The sequence below is a fragment of the Equus przewalskii genome, chromosome 13 (genome assembly GCF_037783145.1).
Source record: "Equus przewalskii isolate Varuska chromosome 13, EquPr2, whole genome shotgun sequence".
Taxonomy (NCBI): domain Eukaryota; kingdom Metazoa; phylum Chordata; class Mammalia; order Perissodactyla; family Equidae; genus Equus; species Equus przewalskii.
Window position 1 is genome coordinate 89,009,826 of NC_091843.1, and position 20,865 is coordinate 89,030,690.

Below are 20,865 nucleotides of genomic sequence, written 5' to 3' on the forward strand. Positions count from 1 at the left end.
TGATGAGTTTGGGGATAAGTATACATCCGTGAAACCATCACTGCAATCTAGGCTACGAATAAACCCATCGCCTCCAAATTCCCTCTGCTGTCTGTACGTAGTGTTATTACTGCGATAAGAACGCTTAACAGAAGACCTACCCTTGTGGCAAACGTCAAGGGCACGGGACGGTGCTGTGAACTGCGGGCGCAGTGGGCGGATCTCGAGGACTTGGACCGCAGCGGCCTCTACTGCACGCGGTTCTTCGCTGCAGCCAGCAGAGGGCACTGTTACTCTACCCAAACCCTGGGCTGCGGTCTCGGGGCCCGCGCCTGCGTTCTCAGGTGCTAGTGTCTCACTCCTGGCTTTGTCCTGGCTGGCAGTTTCATTTCTTAGGTATATTAAAAATTTGTCAAATCTCCATATTTTTTGCAAGAGTCCTGCTACGGACAAATTTTAAATATTTTTTAAGTCATGCAATATTGTGCATGGAATTTTAAAAATACACAAATGAGCAGAGAAAATGCATTCGGAAGAAATTGATCAAGGATCCGCCTGGAAAACCACTGTCTGAAAAATCAGGCCTAACTTGGTGCTCCTGCTCATTTTTGGCATCACAAGTGACCCACAAAAGGTGCAGGAGAAACTGATGCACAGTTTGGGGGGCCCTGGGATGCTTCCTTGCGCTGTGGCCAAACTGAGAACCTCTCGAAAGCAGAGGTCTGTGCTGAGGGTGAGGAGGGCAGTGTTGCTGCCCGCCCCTGCTTCTGCCGGTGGGGTTGGCCTTCTCCTCTCCTGGCCAATGCCATGAGGAGCCACTTTACCATTTCCAATAGGCCAGTTTTTACTGAGACAGTAATGGCTTTATTTATAATCCTTGGGTGAAAAATGGCCATTGAAGAAGCCCATTCACAGCCCAGGTGGTCTGCTCTCTCCTGGGTCTCTTCCAGATGGACAGTCAACAAGGGTGACAGAAATTCAGCTCCTTTTTGGCCTCTGTTTATGCTCTTCCTCCCTCATTCCTCTCAGGTTTGCCATATAAGACTTCTCTACAAGTTTTCAGAGTTTGAAGGAGACGCATTTGAAATGCAAAGCCCAGTATGCTGACGGCAAGCTGAGACCGTGCAGGCAAATCACCGAGCGAGGCTGGAAAACCTAGGGCACTGGAGACTCTCTCCAGCACAGAGTCTTAACCAACAGTAACCCACCATAAAGCGATATCTGCGAGATGACTGACTGATTGACTAGCTGGATGAATGAATGAAACCACAACTTCTCAGCTAATTGTGGGCGTGAAAACGAATTTATAACAATTTGAATATACATAATTTTTTTTTTAAAGATTTTTATTTTTTTCCTTTTTCTCCCCAATGCCCCCTGGTACATAGTTGTATATTCTTCGTTGTGGGTCCTTCTAGTTGTGGTATGTGGGACGCTGCCTCAGCGTGGTTTGATGAGCAGTGCCATGTCCATGCCCAGGATTCGAACCAACGAAACACTGGGCCGCCTGCAGCGGAGCACGTGAACTTAACCACTCGGCCACGGGGCCAGCCCCTGAATATACATAATTTTTAAAAAATGTTACCATTTCCTCCAGATAGTTCAATATTTCCAAATATCCTCAGATAAAGAAATAGCAAGTCTTCCAACTTCACTTGGGATTTCATAGTGAATCGCTCTAAAGTTACTCACGAGGCTAAGGGGAATTTGTGAACCGTGTGTATGTGGGTTTATAACCTTGCTCATGCTGTGTTTTCAAAATCACGAGGAGAGGGGCTGGCCTGGTGGCGCACATTCCGCTTCTCGGCGGCCCGGGGTTCGCCAGTTCGGATCCTGGGTGCGGACATGGCATCGCTTGGCACGCCATGCTGTGGTAAGCGTCCCACATATAAAGTAGAGGAAGATGGGCACGGAAGTTAGTTCAGAGCCAGTCTTCCTCAGCAAAAAAAGGAGGATTGGCAGATGTTACCTCAGGGCTAATCTTCCTAAAAAAAAAAAAAAGAAATCACAAGGAGAAACAGTTACAGGAACTTTGTTTAGAACGGCACCTCATCAGATCTCTCTCTCCTTTTTCATTCCTTCTTCATTCTGGCAATGTTAACACGCAGCTTCCTGATTTTGGCTTCCTGTCCAAGCTGAACTGTATGCAGTGTGTCATCTGTACTCACAGAGAGTCATAAAATCCTTTTAATATTCATTCAAAGGTACAAGCTCTTGGACACAAAGGTCCATTCTTCTGGTCCCTTCTTCATGCCTAGACATGCTCAGAGGTTGGCATCCTGCCCTGGAAGCAAAACATGGAGGCAAAACAAAGGCTTCATTTTCACCGCTTGGAACAACAGTCAATTCTTCAATGTGGTAATTACTTAGAACAAATTAAGAGTTTAGATCCAGGAGCCTTGGGACACTCAAAAGATTATGGAAAATAGGAGGAAAAATGGTTTAAGATGCCCCTGGGCTGTGAAGGTCAACCTTTCACCAGGTGCACCTAAGTGACCTACAGGGCAGGAAGAAGCAGGGCCCATATCCGACTTGTGCTCTGGCTAGGCCTGGCTACCTTCTCTAGATAGAACTAGCTGCCTTTTTTTTTTTTCTTCGCTGAGGAATATTTGCCCTGAGCTAACATCCTTTGCCAATCTTCCTCTTTTTTTTCTTTTATGTGGGCCACTGCCACAGCATGGCCACTAACAGACAAGTCATGTAGGTCTGTGCCTGGGGAACCAAACCCAGGTCACTGAAGTGGATTGTGCTGAACCTAACCACTAGGCCACAGGGCTGGTCCCAAGCTGCTGCTTTTTTAAAAGTGTGATTTCTTAAATACCTCTCCCTTTGCAGCAGCTTAGTTTTTTAAGGTGATGGAGAGTAAGGAATTGTTTCTCCATCATCAACTGAAGACCAGTGGCCCCAGTACAAAGTATGAAGACAGTATCAACGAGAGCCAGAAGGAGGCAGAGGCAGGCCCCAAGAATCTGAGCTTTCATCGCCCAAGCTGTCAACTTACTGGGCGTGTGAGAAGAGGAGAGCCTCAACTACACCCTCCAGGAGAATATGTAAATTCATTCAAGACAGGAAGTGTCCCTTGACCCGGTGCTGCTGGGCAGACTGGAAATAGGAACCGTGACAAGGATTCATGTCACTTTTATTTAGGAGAGTGACGAGGAAATGCCATGGGGTTGCAGAAGCACCACTCTCCTTAAACCTCTTACTAAGGAGTCGTTACAAAAGCTAGCATTCTAGAGCCCTTGCCACAAGCCAGCCCGTGTGCTACATATGCGGTTTATCTAACCCACAAAACAAAGCTCTGAGCAGGGACGGATACTCCCTCATACTGCAAAGAGGAAACTGAGGCACCGAGGTATTCACACACTTGCCCCCCAAAAACCCAGCTACCAGTAAATGTAGAAACAGGTTGGTTCTAGAGTCTCTGCCCTCAACCACTTAACCGCTAAAAATAAACCACCATGCGGGTAAAGAACGACTAGAATTTAAATACTTAGTGTCATTATCTCCAAACGGGGGGTTTATGGTTAATTTTCTCTTTTACTTTTCTGTTTTTTCCAAATGTCAACCATGCATTGCTTTTGCAATCAGAGAGAAAATAATAAATGCTGCTTTTAAATCCTGACCCTAAAATCTACAACCTACAGCAGGCTGTAAAGATCGCTGTCCTGGAGGGCCCTGGGGTAGAAATCACGCGAGCAGCCCAGACTGCCTGACTTACTAACAGCCAGACCTGATGGAGTGACACCAGGGAAAAGGGGCTCCAATGCATCCCTCTGCCATCCGGTAAGCAGCCAATAAACTGTCCACCCCTCAGAGTGTCACTCGGGCTGTGGACGGTGACGGAGCCTCAAAGGAAGAATGAACTTCCAGCTCTAATGCCTCTGAACAGAGGCTCTTGACAGTGGAGCTCGGCACTGAAAGGACACAAAAACGCGTGCACACGAACTCTCCTGTAAAAGTCGTAATGCAGGAGTCAGCGCATTCACATACACAGCAACCGACAAGTGGGCTGTGAAGTGAAAAGGCCATCCTACAACCCACAGAAAGTGGTGGCACTTTCTATATAAGGGATGTAATAAGGGATGTAGGAACCAAGTGAAATTCCAAAACAGGACCAAGCCAATTTGGATACAATTTTAGGCATATGCTCGAGGTTTATCGTAACAGACATTTAACACAAATACAGTTAAAATGACATAAATGCAGAAGGTGGCAAACCAAAATTTAGAAGACGGACCATCAGTTTAGACCTCATTCATCCCCAGAGAGAAAAATCACGGACTTACACAAGGCTGATAACTTCATGTACTGATTACCTGCCTCTCTCCCCATCCTTGTCTTTTCAATAAATAGGCAGATTTAAAAAAAATGTCTCCCTTTTTTTGAAAGTAAGAGGATTGCTGGTAGGCCCCGAGGCCTCCATCTCCTGTGTCTCTGCGTTACAGGGAAGCGTTCAAGTGGGCCCTGCGCTGAGCCACTCAGAGCCTCCTTGGAGAAGAAAGGACTCCGTCAGCTGCTGGGGGCGCCAGTGGCTGATGCACCCAGCTGGCCGCCCATCAGAATGGCGTCTGTGGCAGAGCACCCCCTTGACCAAGGCCGTGGCCCCTTTCCTGGGCAGCCTGCATTCAGCAACTGGTAATGCAGCCATATAAGAGCCTGGCATTCTCGCCTTAACTAGGGACAACTGTGCAGGGTCATTTCCGCCCAGAGCTCGCCTGGGTCAGCAGAGGCCTTGGCTGAGGCAGCATGCCGGCTCGGCTTCCCACTCCCTCCCCTGCAGCCCTTCCTTTCCTTCCCCAGGTGTTGGTCCCAAATGTAAGAGCAGCCGTGGGATGTCGTCCCTGGCTGGGTGTCCACTTCCCTGCACCTCACCCCGGGGAGGAAGAGCAGGAGCTTTGGCTGGCAGTCGGCCCCTCTGCCACACTGACTCCACAGGCCACGGCCTCGAGGCTCACCTCACAGGAACACCAGGAAGGAGCGCTGTGCCACACTCCTCCCGCAGATTCAGGAAGCGCATCAGAGAACAAAGAGGACACTGGAAGACCAGCAGGGAACACGTCTGGAAGTCGGGTGGGGCTCCAGGGGACCGCAGGAGGCAGGATGGCAGCCGCCTGGCCCACTGTTTGGTCTAACCCCCGAGCTGTCCCGTCCTTGGTACCACGGTCGCACCATGTTAATTAAATCATTCTCATTAATTCAGCCCGGGTGTAAATTAGGAAGGAATGAAGATAAATTAGGTTTGAAGGCAGCTAATACATTTAACCCCATGCTGCTTATTTTGCAGCCTAACAAAATAACGTTGTTAAGGGAGATAACAAGGCCACAGCCTTGGGCACAGCATCTTAATAGCATTAAAAATGAGACCTTGGTTTGGTGTCAGAGGCAGAGGCGAAGACCAGCTCCCACGGGCCTAGGGGACTGGCCAGCATCCTGATGAGGTGGTGGCCATTGTACAACAGGGATGTCCACAGTGTTTCCTGGGGCGTTTGTAACTCAGATTTCTACTATGTCCATCGCCGTCCTTTGATCACAGGCCTGTCCAGAGAGTTCTTTCTGTACAACCTTGTCTTCCTGTGAGGGAAGCGATCAGAATTGTCTTCAGGACCGGCCGAGAGATGCTGGAGGAAAAACAGTCTGAGTTGCTGTGATCATGAATATGCTAACTTGCAAATCACCCGAGCTGGGAAACAAGCACTAGAAACTGCCCACGGGCCTGAAAACTTGTCACACGTCGGCACAAGCAAACCAGTGTACAGTCTGTGAGAGGTCACTGGCAGCACACATGGTCCCCAAAATGCAAGTGTAGTTTTGTGTCGCTCTACAGGTGAATGTGTTTCAGTTTTTATAAGCCTCAGAAGCTCGTTTCTTTTCTCTGTCTCATGCTCCCCGAGGCAGGTGAAGCTAATGTATATGGTCACTGAATACATTTCAAGATTTTCCAGGCTCCGACTTCTTTTCCCTCTCTTCTCCTGAAGTGTAGGAGTGGTGGCAACATCAGGTAGAACACACAGAGGAAAATGGCAGGGGCGGATGCTGACACGATGCTCGGAGGACCGCACTCCTTTCTCAGCCTGGCCTGCTTAGCAAAGCTGTTTGCAAAGAGAAATACATTTTGCTGTCCCCCTGGTTGAGGACACTCTGCCGTTTCCAGGTGGTAAAAATGCAACAGAAACTGATGCCTTTTCCTAGCGCACTGCCTTCCTGGGGAAAAAGCCCTGGCCAACCAACAGAGCTGAGCACACGTCGTATTTCTAAGCAGGGTCATCTGCTGGAGGTCCAGGTAGTTTGGTAAGTGACTGAAGCAAGAAGGAAATACTTCTCCTTAAGGAGAAAAAGTGTTAATCTCTTAATTTAAACAGAATATCTCCTCCAGAATGGAAGACACTAACATTTGGTCTTCGAAGTGACATGCTCGCTTTTGACCCACAACCCAGACAAAGAGCTTCTAGGAGGGGCCTTTGAGGCCGCTCTGAGCGGCTGCCCTCACACCTGGCCACAGGCTACAGAACATATTTTAAAAAGCCAGATGTGCAACAGCTACACATTTCCACCCCCCCCCCCCCCCCCCCCCCCCCCGCCTTTCAGCACCTCTCTCTGGTGCCTGTAGCGCGCCCGTGCGTTTGTCTGCCCTGACTTCATCCACATCTCCTTTAGGATCAGGGTCGCCTGGCGGCGCCGTCCCAGAATCTCCGCACGTGGCTCTCACCGTGAATTGATACCCCCTCTCTCGCTTTGTGAAGCAGCCTCGAGCCCAGACTCTGCATAAAAAATTAAAATGTGAAACAGATTTGTAAAGGCTCCTGGTGAGCCTACCGAGTTAATGCTAACAAAGGACTTCAGAGGGCACTGTCTTTCTTTCTTTGCAAGGAGCGAAATTTCTCAGCGCGCATACCAGGAGGGGCCGCGGGCGAAGGAAAGCGGGATTAGAATAAAGAACCCGCAGGGTCTTGGGTTCAGCAGCCTCTGGACTCCCGGAGCGCCAGGCGGAGCCTCCCCAGTTTCTTGAAACCATTTCTGCGTCTAGTATTGAAAAGCAAGCTGGAGGTGGGGGAGTGGGGACTGGAGAAAACTCCGTCGTGGGTGCCCCCTGGAGCTGCAGGGCCGGGCCGCTGCTGACTGGCTGTGTGACCTCGAGCTGGACAATTCACGTCTCGCTGGGCCTCAGTTTCCTAACCTGTAAAGCGAGGGGGCTGGACCGGTAAGCTCTACAGTTCATTCATGGCCTTTATTCCAAATATCTAATAAAAAATAGAGGTGGAGGGACACGCCCTGGAGCAAAGATCAAAAATCGGTCTCATAAATAGTGATCGCCACGCGAGATTATTTTTCGAATTGCTTTCCCTTTTGGTGGCAGGCGGCGCTTCAAAAGCGTGTGCCGGGCCATTTCTTTGCCGAAGTCCGAACTAACACAACCGAGCGATAAACGACAGGAAGGGCGCAGTCTGGGCGGGCGACCGAGGCTTTATGGCTGGGAGAGGAGGCGGTGCGGCCGCTCCGCAGAGCAGCTCGCTTTAAATCCAGCAGCCGCGGCGATTGGCTGCGAAGCACGTGGTGCGCGGCCCGCCGGCCCGCGCCGGCCGCTACCGCTCCGGGCGGCGAGGGGCAGAGTCCAGCCGCCGGGCCGCGCCCGCCGGGGTGGGGAGGGAGAGCCCGGGCAACGCCTGGGGTCGAGTCTGCCCCCTGCCAGCGAGAAACCCTACGTCCTAGCTTTGCCCAACCTGCAGTGTCCCCGCAGTGTCCAAACTAGTGCCCCTTCCCTCGCCAAGGTCCTCCGTCCACGTGTCCCACCCCCCGCACGGGCTGTGAGCGCCCAGGGCGCGTGCCGCGGACACCCAGCTCCCCCCTGCCACCCCTTCCTGAGCAGCTCGCGGGCTCCGGCGGCGTGGAGCGCACAGCCCAGGGCCGCGCTCCCCTGCCGAGGGTCCCTCAGCTCCGGGCTATCCATTAACCCGGCCGGGCCAGAGAGGCGCAGACACTCCGACCCGGGAAAACTTGTTTTATTCGCGGTCCCCGAGGGTTGCAGCTGCTAGTGGCTGAGACGCCGCGTCCGCTTTGTCTCTCTCCACTCTCCGAGCCCCCTCCCCCGCTTCCTCTCTCGATTACCTCCCCCGACACGCTCTTTTCCAGCTCTCCTCCTCCCCCACGCGCTCCCCCCTCCTCCCCGGTGTCACTCTGCATACGCGCCCTCTCCCCTCCCCTCCCCTCCCCGCCGCGTCGCTTATAGCCGGGCGCGCGGCGGCGGGCGCAGACTGCTCGGGCAGCCGGGAAGGAGGCGGCGCGGCGGTGGCGCTGCGGAGACCGGACGAGACGCCAGGCGGCCGCCGTGCGCAGGGCGCTTTCGAGCTCCCTCCCCCGAGCGCACAGCCCGCCTCCTTCCGCGGCGCCGCAGCCGCCGGCTCGCTCCGCTCCGAGACTCGCTCGGGATTCGCTCCGCGGGTCGCGGCGAACGCCAGCCGCAGCCGGCCACGAGCAGCGCCCCCGGCGCGGTCCTCTCCCCGGCTGGCTCCCCGCGCGCGCTCCCTTCGCCCGGGCAGTCGCCTCCGTTCCCCGGGGCTCAGACGTCCGCTTCGTCGCCTCTCCGCCCGGTGACCGAGGCCAGAACCCAGCTGGTTGTGCGCGGCGGCCGGTCGCCTGTGCTGTAAGTTCCCCCGGTGCGCCGGACCTGTTGCGGGCGCCGCGGTTTCAGGGGCGGCGTGGCCTGCGGGGGTGTGGTCGCGGGGGGCGTGCGTGCGCCCCGGAGCCCGGCTTGCGCGGAGGTGGGGAGCTGCGCTGGGGGCAGAGACCTAGGTGTCCGCCGCTGCCCTCTCACAGCGGGCAGGAGCCGGGCATCGCCGGAGGGGCCTCCTTTGGGCGGCGCGGCGCCCGGGCGAGCTGCGGGGACGATCACCTCCCTCCCCGCGGAAGGCAGCGCTTCCCTGGGCGTGAGATCGCGCTGCCCGACTTGCAGCCTCCTGGGCCGAGCGCGCGGCATCGCTGGCCCACGCTGCACCCTGCCCGGCACGGGGAGCGCTGGGGCCGCGCGCAGACGCCCCTTGTGGGGGCACGCGCGCTGCGCAGGAATGTCTGCAGGGAATGAATGAAAACTGGTTTCTGAAAAGTTGTTGCTTCTCATGCAAGTATGTGGCCTTTAGTGTAACATTGTTCGTTTGAAAGGATAGGAATTGGTGGGCGGGGTGGATACGAACCATTGAACTCGTCGGCATGTGATTTGGTGTCGCCTTCGAAGGCACGGCCAGCGTTAAAGAGCGTTGCAGGTGGTATAGAGGACTGGAGGGTAGAGTGCTTCTCTTGTTAACAAGATCTTTATAATGTTCCATTGTTGTCAGTAACGTAAATGCCCGGGAAAATCTGTGTAGTTTCTCCTTTGGTTGCATTGAGATCCCGTTCAAAACCTGAAGAGATGTGAGGGGGCCAGGAAGCGTCCGAGGCGGAGCCTGGAAAGGAGTCTCGAGTGAACTGGAGTTCCTGTAACTGGAAGCCCTTTTCTCCTTCTTTGCAGACGCAGGTTAAGTGCATGTGTGCATTTTTTTTTTTTTTTTTTTTGGCGACTTACTTGGCATGCAAGTATCATTTCTCTGGGGGCTTAAAAAATGCCCGAAGGATGACTCATTTCATGTTGAAGGTGTGTTTGGTGACTGGATAGAAGGTTTCTGCTGATATTTTGATGTTTGCATAATTTTAAACCAGAAAGCAAGTCGTTTCTCTTGGGTCTTCAAGTTTCCCTTTTCTTTTAATCAAATATTGCTGTGAGAACGTTGGATGCTGATTGTGACCTGCTTCTCCATGTGGATGGAATCCAAGATGACAGGCTAGACTCTTCCTTCTGGCTTTATGGGCCAACCCGGAAAATACAGGAGCATAAACACAGGGTGCAGAGAGATGCAGACCCCCTGTGGTTCCTGCCCCAGGTGCAGACACTTGGGTGCTCACCCACCTTGTACAGGGGGCCTCATTCTTCAGTCAGAGCTGCATCCTCTTGGAGCCTGAGAGGAGGCGGCTCAGGCGGCTTTTGAGGTTGCTTTGGAAGCATTAGCTTAAAAAAAGAAATGTAGCTACTCATTTCAAATTTTTTCAAGTTTCTATGTTAGGCATAGTAGTATTTATACCATCCTTTGAGGTTTGGGCTTAAAATCTTCCTGAAAGTACTTCAGATTGAATGTACTGATCCAGTGACAGCTACAGTGGGAACGCATCGGGGATGCTAGCACGTGGGTTAACACTTTGGAAACCTGGTGCATTCACATTGGGTCGTGTGGGTGTTTCTCCAGAGCACTGGGCATTGGTTCAAATGGACTAGACTCTAGCTCCTTAGCTTGAGGTGGGTTGGCACTGGGCTGCTCACCACGTGGCGTCTCCCAGCTCCAAGTGGAGACTAATGGGTGCTTTGTAAGGTCTTCCTAACCCCAGAGCCCTGAGACTTTGTGGCTTACTTTCTTCCACTAAGCCGTGTTTACTCAGAATGAAAAGTTACAGTTACATTGCAAAAATAAAGGAAAACAAGTTGCATCCCCCACTGGTATGTGGCCTGTGTGTCAGAGGCAGGTTAGGCCCCCGCGTCTGTTGCTGTCTGCCCACACAGCTGGCTGGGGGTGCAGTTTAGGGTCTAGCCGGTGAATCAGTGGCAAGTCACTCATTTGCATTTATTAATAATTCTTGGGAATTAAATTAAAAAATAAATACCTGAATGGGTAAGAAAACAAGGAGGCTGTGGTTTTCAGCCATGCTGCAAGGACTGGCTGTTCTGTGTTTGCAGCAGATACTGTAACCACACGGTTTGCCCTTCCGGGATAAACAGCTTCCTTAGGAATCCTTTGACGGGCAGCCTCTTGAGGGCTCTATCCCTTTGAGGTAATAGAGGGGTAGGGTTAAAGAGGGAAAAAAGCATGTGATTCAATTTTTGAAGATGAGTAATAGGCATCTCCTATATCTTTAGCCTACAGTTTACTTACTGGAGAAAGCTGAAGATAGCATTTGATTCTGTTGTAGTTTCAATTTAGATGTTGATGAAACCATTCTAGTCAGCGGATAAATTCTAGGGTGGTCCTAAATTAACAGTGGCTGGCGAAACACAGACGCACACACTTGCCTGGATGCAGCCACACACATGTGTGCGTGTGCTTTGATTTAAATACAGCAGTGTTGCATGTTGAACGCCCTCTCTGCAGGTGCCAGCGTTTGCAGGTACATGGGAACGGTCCTGGCCATGCTCTATATGGTCAGAAGAGGGGGCGGACACATCCTTTGTTCTTGCAGCTGGTTTTCCAAGAATTGATATAAAGCAGGAAGAACAGAAAAACAGCACTCATGAGTATTCTACTCAAAATATTCTTCCTTTTATTTGCCCAAATCCTCATTTTGGAAGCTTTCCAGAGCAAGAAAGATGGGTGGTGATTGTGGCCAGAATCTGTTCTGTGTATTCACGAAAGCCTGCTGATGAGTGTATGGTAGTGTTTATACTGGGGCTCTTGTAGGACTCGGTACTGGTAAAGCTGTCTGGTTAGAAACTATTTGTAACATTTGAGCAAAGGTCTGATCGTTGCAGAAGTTGGCCCAAGCCTGTGATTGCACAGTCCCCCTGCACATTTCCCGTTCACTGGATGTGCAGGGGGACTGGAGCCTACCAAAGGAATCCTTAATGGAATTAATTAGTAGGTATTTGTTTTACACATGGCTTTGTGTTGCATAGGGCATTAAACCCGGTGCCCATCATGGCGTTACGAGAGCTGGAGGCCTGGCGATGTAAGTACTCTGCGGTGAATCAGCTGGACACCGACAGGGAGCTGCGAGAACGAGACCTCGCTCTTCTTGGCTTTTGCTGACTTATGCTCTCAAGGACTTCAATATCCTGAGAGTTGGCAATCAGGTTTTCCAAGATGAACCTGCTTTTAAGCAGTGATTTTTTTTTTTTAAACAGTGTATAGTTCAAATAGCTCAACAGTATTACAGTGAATGCCTTTCCTTCCAGGTGGCTGTCTCTGACTGTACGAGAATGGCCATCCATTATTCAAAACAGTAGGCAGTAGGGCCAACAGCAAAGTGTTCTGTTTTTTTTCTGTCCAAAATGATTGTTGCTTTTGTTTTGCCATTCTGAACATCAGGAGCATCAGTGGTTTTGTTTTGTTTTTTAGGAGTGGAAACAAAATGTCAGTCAGTGTGCATGAGAACCGAAAGTCCCGGGCCAGCAGCGGCTCCATCAACATCTATCTGTTTCACAAGTCCTCCTATGCAGACAGCGTCCTCACTCACCTGAACCTCTTACGCCAGCAGCGCCTCTTCACCGACGTCCTTCTCCATGCCGGAAACAGGACCTTCCCTTGTCACCGGGCAGTGCTGGCTGCGTGCAGCCGCTACTTTGAAGCCATGTTCAGCGGGGGCCTGAAGGAGAGCCAGGACAGCGAAGTCAACTTCGACAACTCCATCCACCCAGAAGTCTTGGAGCTGCTGCTTGACTACGCGTACTCCTCCCGGGTCATCATCAATGAAGAAAACGCGGAATCGCTCCTGGAAGCTGGCGACATGCTGGAGTTTCAAGACATCCGGGATGCATGTGCAGAGTTCCTGGAAAAGAACCTGCACCCCACCAACTGCCTGGGCATGCTGCTGCTGTCCGATGCGCACCAGTGCACCAAGCTGTACGAACTCTCCTGGAGAATGTGCCTCAGCAACTTCCAGACCATCAGGAAGAACGAAGATTTCCTCCAGCTGCCCCAGGACATGGTCGTGCAGCTCTTGTCCAGTGAAGAGCTGGAGACAGAAGATGAAAGGCTCGTGTACGAGTCTGCGATCAACTGGATCAGCTACGACCTGAAGAAGCGTTACTGCTACCTCCCAGAGCTGCTGCAGACGGTGAGGCTGGCTCTGCTGCCGGCCATCTATCTCATGGAGAACGTGGCCATGGAGGAGCTCATCACCAAGCAGAGGAAGAGCAAGGAGATTGTGGAAGAGGCCATCAGGTGCAAACTGAAAATCCTGCAGAACGACGGCGTGGTAACCAGCCTCTGCGCCCGGCCTCGGAAAACTGGCCACGCCCTCTTCCTCTTGGGCGGACAGACTTTCATGTGTGACAAGTTGTATCTCGTCGACCAGAAGGCCAAAGAGATCATTCCCAAGGCTGACATCCCCAGCCCAAGAAAAGAGTTCAGTGCGTGTGCAATTGGCTGCAAAGTATACATTACTGGGGGGCGAGGCTCTGAAAATGGAGTCTCGAAAGATGTCTGGGTTTACGATACCCTGCACGAGGAGTGGTCCAAAGCTGCCCCCATGCTGGTGGCCAGGTTTGGCCACGGCTCTGCTGAGCTGAAGCACTGCCTGTACGTGGTCGGGGGGCACACCGCCGCGACTGGCTGCCTCCCGGCCTCACCCTCAGTCTCCCTGAAGCAAGTAGAACATTATGACCCCACAACCAACAAGTGGACCATGGTGGCCCCGCTCCGAGAAGGCGTCAGCAATGCCGCAGTGGTAAGCGCCAAGCTCAAGTTGTTTGCTTTCGGAGGTACCAGCGTGAGTCACGACAAGCTCCCCAAGGTTCAGTGTTATGATCAGTGTGAAAACAGGTGGACGGTACCAGCCACCTGTCCCCAGCCCTGGCGTTACACCGCAGCCGCCGTGCTGGGCAACCAGATTTTTATTATGGGGGGGGATACAGAGTTCTCTGCCTGCTCTGCTTATAAGTTCAACAGCGAGACTTACCAGTGGACCAAGGTGGGAGACGTGACCGCAAAGCGCATGAGCTGCCACGCTGTGGCCTCCGGGAACAAACTCTACGTGGTTGGAGGATACTTTGGCATTCAGCGGTGCAAAACTCTGGACTGCTACGATCCGACGCTGGACGTGTGGAACAGCATCACCACAGTCCCGTACTCGCTGATTCCCACTGCGTTTGTCAGCACCTGGAAACATCTGCCTTCTTAAACACAGCACATGCTGCATAAAGAGAGTGAGCACAAGGTAAGCGGTCAGCTGAGCTGTAGATGTAAGTATGCATGTAATTAAGCTGGCTGTGTAAGTTCATATGTAGAGTGAGACATGATCCGTATAATAGCCTAGACTGTTGAGTCCTACAAAAACTATAACGATAAAAGACCTTGGACCCCCAGAACTTACGCAGTGTGTTGACCACAGCTGCAACCCCCCATAACACCAGCCGGTACTTCTCAGCCTCTGCCGAGCCTCAGAATCTCCTGAAGAGCTTTTCAAAAACTGCCCATCCCAGAGACTTGGTTTTGTTTGGTCTGGGTGGGGTCCCGGCATCAGTATTTTTAGAAGGTTTCCCGATAATTCGGATGTACAGCCGGGTTGAGAACCGCTGACCTGTCTTAGTAACGCCAGCTGATGTCGACTGAGCCCTCGCTGTGTGCCTGGGGTGGGGCCATGTGTTTCTTGTGGATCATTTCCTTTAATACAACAGCTTGTGAGATACTGTTACTGGAGCACGTTACAGAGGAGGAAAGCTGGGGCACACAGAGCTGAAGCAGGTTGCCCAGAGTCATAGAGGTTAGTAGGTGAAGAAATCAACCCAGACAGTCTGGCTCCAGAGCGTAAGTACTTGAGCATCATGCTGAGCTGCCACTTAATAAACCTGAGCTTTGTGTGGCTGTCACCCTGGGAGATATTTCAAACTTAGCTTCCTCAAACCCTTTCTAGAATGAAGTAGGGTTTGAAAAATTGAATGCTTTGCTTTATTCCTAGTTTATTCTCTCCAAAATTTCAAAACATAGCTCCCTGTAGGGCATTTATTAACTTTAAAGAACTCTAGGTCTGTCCTGGGGAAAGGTTGCACCTGCGTTGTATGAATTCGCCCGACGTGCGGATGCTCTGAGCCGTCTAAACAGCCCTTACTGCAGCTTCTCAGGGTTAATCCGTCAGGCTGACCCTATTGTCACAGCTAACAGAAGTTGTGTTTCTGTGTCATATATCTCTGTACGTAATGGTTGTCTTGTGTGCTTAAGAGTATATAATACTCTTCGCTCAAACAATTTCTAGGCCTCCACAGTTCAGTGTTCGTGAAGCTAATGGTCACTCAGCTGCTTTCGAGCATTTGGAGGATTGGCCCCAGGAATCACTTAAGCATGTCTCGGTGTAGACAGAGCACACAAAACGTGTTGATTTGTTTTGGTGATTCATGGGCTTATTAGTAATAATAGAATAAAATTAAAACTCTGCTTTCGGGGGACTACAGTGACAGCTAACTCATTACTTGGCAACTCGTGCCTCTGTTTTCTCTCGTATGTTTCACACCTTTGAAGGGGACTTAGGGAAAAAGAGAAATCTAGGGGTCGTTGCAAGCTCAGCAAAGAGGGAGTTTGACTCATTTGGCTTTTCTTTCCTCATCTCTTACAGCTCATTTAAAACACCATGAAAATTGGCCTCACTTTCCCATCTAATCTTTCTGGTTTTTTCATTTCTTCAATTATCTCCTCCAGCCTACTTCAGTTAGTAGAGTTCTTAATGATAGAATGTTTCCTTGGAATGAGACTCCTTCAGAGGAGCAGGAACAGCCAGAACCTCCTGGGGAGCGACGGGCTAACAGCATCCCACACCAAACTGGTTTTTGCGGCCCTGCCGGCATCTCAATAATCCTGAATAAGCAAATGCTCCGACAGTGGTTATTTCATTTGTGATATGAGTGCGCAACTCAACTCTAAGGCCGGTTTCAAGAACCTCCTGGGCAAAAGCACCAATTAACAGCTCAGTAAGTGGGGTGTTAGTCCAGAACTGATTATGTTTGCATAGGAGAGCCATGAAAATTGCCAGCGATGGTGCCGGGACGTCAAAATGGTAACTGGTAGACTGGCTGGCATCCTTGGAGCAAGGGAAGGAGTTTGAGGCAGAGAGCGACCACGTGTGCATCCTGGTTCTCCTTCTCAGCTGGAGAGCCTGGGCCTCTCTGGACTTGAGGCTGCTTTTTCATCAGATGAGTCATCCGAATTATTCTTCCCCTGGATCTGTCCTGGTTCAGACTTGGGTGAATGGTAAATGAGGAAAAAAAAGAAAGCGCTGAATAGACCTGCCCAGCGCCTGGCGTGTATTGTGTTCCATACATTAGTTTTCTTTCCTCCCTTCAATTTAGACCTCAGCTTGCAGGGGAAGAATTCGCTTTGTGTGTGGTGGGAGAATGTGGTTTCCCTGACTATCTGCTTGTGATCTTTATACTTCATTTTTGGTGCCTCCTTTCTCAGTCCAGAGTGAGTATGTTGGCAAACACTTGAATTCACCCGATCTTGGGTATTTGAACCTAATCACACACTTCCGGTCCCTGGGAAATGGAGCGAATGAAGTGTCAGATTATATGTGAAACAGCATCCTCTCCGCCCTTCGTGCTGCCAGCAGAGAGTCAAGCACGTAACAAGGAAATGTGACAGGGCGGGTTTTGCCTTCTTAAAGGGCAGCAGGGGCCTGATCAAAGCCACTCTTGCAGTTTCCGACGGGGAGGATGTTGGTTTAAATTTCTAAAGTTTACTACACAGAAGATAGTGTTAAAACACTTACGCTGGGTGGAGTGACTCAAAGAGGGGCTGTGTAGGGATCAGTCCTGAATAGCGACAACTTCCCGGCATCTCTTTGCTCCAGATGTCGGTGGGAACTAGATTAACAGAAAATGTGAACAGAAAGTGTCCCTGGGTCTAAAAGCCCATCCACCAAGGAAATTGTCGCTGTCTCCTGCTGCTCTGTCAGCAGGTAGGAGCAACAGAAAGGAAATTACTTCTGATGGCTCTCCATTTTCATGGTGCTGTGTGGCCCCAATCTGACAGCATTTGGATTTTTATTTGTTTTGTTTCTTCCCTTTTTAGAGCCTGCCTTCCTTCCTTCCTTCCTTCCTTCCTTCCTTCCTTCTTTCCTTCCTCCCTCCCCTCCCTTCCTTTCTTCCTGTTTGAATATGTAACATCTTGAAATGTCACAGTATTACGAAGATACATTCCTTTGGCCGCCTGTTGATGTTTAGGTTACAGTGAGGTGGGGGTGGGGAGATGACACCTAGTCTAAGGAATGCCTTGAAAGCTTGAATCACTGTTACGAAACTGCCAAAAGAAACAACTAATGAAATGAATCAGACTTCTGAACACACAAAAGCGAGAAGAATGCAGTACAAGTAATGAGCGGCCCTCCTGAATTCCCTTTGTCCAACCTTAGGCAGGAGGGGTGCAGATGCCTACACTGGGGCTGGAAGCGTGCTGCGAGAGCAGATAGGGAGTTGGAAAGACAAAAGGCTTCTGAAAATCTGCCCGTGTAAAATTCAACTCCAGCAGATGAGGAGGGTGGGCAGTGGGAGGAGGTGCCAGCTCCCGTGACACACTCAGACTTCGTGGTTGTGGCACCTTGAACTTACCTTCATGCTCGATGTCAGCAGATTCTGTAGATATTAACGCTGCATACCGCAGCCGGTGTCTCCCCAGTATGGACTGATGAACTTGAGAATAAACCCCAGCCTTGGGCTGATGAGGCCTGGTATGTCGTCGTGTGAAAGGAGGCGAGACTCATTTCTGCTGTAATGAACAGCAGAGATCCATTTAAATAAGAGGATTAATATGTCTGCCTTCTATATGGTGAATAAATGTGGTGTGGAATCCTTTCTGGTAAATGGGCCGAGAAGGGTTGGCACAGGAATCTCTTGACCCCCCGGCGAGCACTTTCTGGTGGCTCTTTAACCATGGAGACGAGTTATGAACGTTGGAAGCAGAAGATGGCAACACTTAACAGCACCTGGTTGCGTGGATAGGTTTGAATTTGGACATACGTACGGTTAGGAAGGGAGTGAAGATCTTTGGACTCCATCAGTTTTGTTGGGCCAGCCATCTGCATGCGCGTGTGCGCGTGTGTGTGCGTTTAAGGCCGGCACTTTAAATACCTTTGCACCGTTCCTGCTGAACGTGAAATTAAGACCTTTAGAAGCAACATTGACCAGCTCTGTCCTGAGTTTAATATTTTTTTTAGATTGTGAGGCTGCTAACAAAGATCTTTCCTTTTTTTCTCTTTTAGCTCACTCCATCACTCGTTGAGACAAGATGAGATTTTACTTTTGAGAGGCGAAATTTAATGAAGAGAAAGAAGGAAAGGAAGTTGCTACAAGACTCGAATTCAGTCCGCTGCACCTTGTAAATGCTCCAACTGGACATGAAGGAACGGGGTGGGGGAGGGGTGGGATTCTCGGGGTGAGTCGCACACGGTTTAAGTAGGAAAGAATGAACCTGTGATCTAGTCCTTGTCTTGTACTTGTGGATTAATGTCAGCGTTAATCAGCCCCTCTGAGGGAGAGAAAAGCCGGACCTTTTCCTCGCTGTACTATATTCAGCATCTGATTTCCACGGGCTCCACCATCGATGTGTAAAATTTGAAATGGTTGTCACCTCTCTCTGAGGAGCAGGCTTGAAGCGTCTACACCAGCTGCTGTTTGGAGATTGAAAGCTCAACTGTGGGGCCAGGAGGGAAAGCTGGCGGGGCTGGTGCAGAGTGAGGACCACTGGACTCTCCGCTAATCTCTGAGGGGCTGTGCTCCCCGGGAAGGCTTCGGAACAATGGGGACATTGTTGGTAGCTGTTTGGTAGATGTGCTTTTCTATTTATAAGTGACTTTAAACTTTCCCTTGGCTCTTAAGAAGTTTGTTATAGATTTAGCTATTTATTGTTTGATGCCTGCATGCTGAAACAATGCTTACGGTTGTCTTCACGTGTATGGACATGTGTGAATGGTTGTACGTTTTGCACAATTTTGTGGCTGTTGTGTTGTGCTTTGCTGCACAAAAATGAAAACTTTGGAGTTACAATTAGGAGTATAACTGGAGGGTGGGTTGGGGAGGGGGTTTTTCTAAATGTCGAAACAGGGAAGGATTACCAGATGGGAACATAAACTACATCCTGGAGGCGGGGAAAGCGTGGAGGGCCCTCTTCTTGGATTCACTGGTTCTGATGGGGTTTCCTGGGCTCTGGCTACGCCGATGGCTCGTGGGTCAAGGGCGGCTTCTTTCTGCCCCTCTCCTTCCTGATTCTCTCCTTCAGTCTCAGCTACTGAAATTTGGAAAGGACCAAATCGCTTTGCAGTTTTTTTCTTTGTGTAATATCCTGAAATCCTGGAAAATTCTATGGAATAGTTCTGTATATAGGGCACAGGTAAAGGCACTGTCCAAAGTTTATTTATTTATCTATTTATTACCCTATGAAACTGCTTTGCCGTAACCACAGTTAATGGGGAAAAAACCCAAATTCTCGCAGATGTAGATGAATTCACTCACCGGATTTGCTTGATGTGGACTCTTCGTTCGTTCTTCTTGCCGTCCGATTTAGCAAGTGTAGGAGTTCTCCAAGGCGGTCTTCACGTGGCGACAATGTGTACTTAGTGCTCACCCTTAGGTAAGTCTCTAAAAGAACTCTGGTGCACAAAAGTGACACATTTGGCCACAGAACACCAAAGAATTGTAAGCAGCGACCCCTGTGGAGCGGTTTTCTGGGGTAGGTGAGAGTTGGCTGTGAATACATTTCTTTGCTAGTTCAAGTGCTTGTGCCGTGATAGGTGTTCGTGCTGGACTCAGCTTCCTCCGAGGCGTCTGGGGAAGACCAGCGTTTGCCACGCGTGCTGCTTGCATCCATGTTTCTCACGTTACTGTACTTTTAGAAAATAGGGTTTAAGACTGATGACACCCTTTTACATTGTGAGTGTGTTTGCATCGTCTAATCACAGATAAATCCTTAACATTTCTCTCCACTTGAATACTTTAGACTAATGGTACGTGTCCGTCCGTGCCATGAATAAGTGGGCTGTAGTTGGACCAAAATAAGCGAGCTGTTGGAATGAAAGAATCACAGTGCTTTCCAGCAGTCAGTCCCTGGCTCCTAGATGTGTTCTAAGCAATGCAAATGTCTAATTGTCCCCTGGCGGCATTGTGGCGGTTACAGCTCTGTAGTTTATGATGCAAATCTGCCGAGATGTGTGTGTCACTGCATGGCTTCTCAAAAGCCTGATGAATTTTCTGCAGCTGTTTCAAAGTTGTGGTCTGTCCTTGAATCCTCTGTTAATTACTGTGTGTGAGCCAGTGGGAGCTGCGGTCAGGTGGGCCCCCAGCCTGCAGGGAACTTTCTGGACTCCCACTCTTTGAATTGATGTAGGCATTTGGGCTCAGTACTTGACCATTCTCACCCTGTGAAACGTCTCACACTTTGAAGCAAACACAATTCACAGCACAGTGCACACAAAAACCTTGGCGTAAGACAGAGAAGGTGGTTCTTATTCTGTGGACTGGTTGCTGTGGAAACGGATAACAAAGGGCAGCCTTCCACTTCCAGTGTAATTGTGCAGCCCCCTTTTCTCTGGGCTTGACACCTGTCTGAATAGGAATGATTAGAGCTGAATAACGTCCGTCTCTGGGCTATTGAATATGTGGTTCACGTACAGAACTCTGTGTCCGTTGAAGAAGTGAAGTGTTCGTGTTCATATCTCCTTGTTTGCTACGATTACATTTTTGAGGTTTTGTAAAACTGTTATTTTTTTTTTCACAATGTGAAACTGAAGGTCAAATAAATTATTAGAGATTTTCTCTTCATTGTGTGTATGGGTCTTGATTTGAATCCAACATCATTTTAGGCCCTGAACACTTGTGCCTTTTCTAGTTTAATCAAAAGGAGGATCATGTCAATTTTCTGGAATGACTTTTATTTCACCACTTAGTCACATATATTTGTGAAAGCAGTTTTGCACATTAAATATGTAAAAATTTTGACCTTTTAGAATATTTCCTTAAGCAAAGTAAAATCCCTCAATTAGGAGTTATTTGTAGCTTAGAATGTAAAAAGTCATGTACTGTACCACGTTAAGCCTGCATACTTAGTATAGAAAAGGAATTTAGTTTTTGTATTCCTCGTGTGGGTTTGATAGGAAAGCTGTGGGAGTTCAGTC

At 50.0% G+C, this 20,865-nt stretch overlaps 1 protein-coding gene and 1 long non-coding RNA gene across 5 annotated transcripts; one reads left to right on the forward strand and one right to left on the reverse strand.

Annotated features, from left to right (window-relative positions):
• Positions 1–3,510: 3,510 nt before the first annotated feature.
• LOC139075369 (uncharacterized) lies at positions 3,511–7,005 on the reverse strand. Its single transcript, XR_011525740.1, has 3 exons — positions 6,875–7,005; positions 6,571–6,740; positions 3,511–6,071 (listed from the first exon to the last, which is right to left on the reverse strand). It is a non-coding gene; the product is annotated as an uncharacterized lncRNA (long non-coding RNA).
• ENC1 (ectodermal-neural cortex 1) lies at positions 6,614–20,512 on the forward strand. Of its 4 annotated transcripts, none has more exons than XM_070571693.1 (3): positions 6,614–7,180; positions 12,111–13,929; positions 17,959–20,512. In XM_070571693.1, exon 2 carries the CDS (start codon positions 12,124–12,126, stop codon positions 13,891–13,893), a length of 1,770 nt encoding a protein of 589 aa, XP_070427794.1. In that variant the 5' UTR covers positions 6,614–7,180; positions 12,111–12,123; the 3' UTR covers positions 13,894–13,929; positions 17,959–20,512. The 4 variants fall into 4 exon arrangements, with proteins under 4 accessions (XP_070427794.1, XP_008535575.1, XP_070427792.1 ...); XM_008537353.2 differs by lacking the exon at positions 6,614–7,180 and adding an exon at positions 7,580–8,620; XM_070571691.1 differs by lacking the exon at positions 6,614–7,180 and adding an exon at positions 8,616–9,098.
• Positions 20,513–20,865: the final 353 nt, after the last annotated feature.

Excerpts from the sequence above, each read along its gene's own strand:
- ENC1 (XM_070571691.1), top strand. The coding sequence starts at position 9,055 with ATGAATGAAAACTGGTTTCTGAAAAGTTGTTGCTTCTCATGCAA. Across the intron at positions 9,099-12,110 it reads AGTTGTTGCTTCTCATGCAA|GAGTGGAAACAAAATGTCAG; the intron begins GTATGTGGCCTT and ends TTTGTTTTTTAG.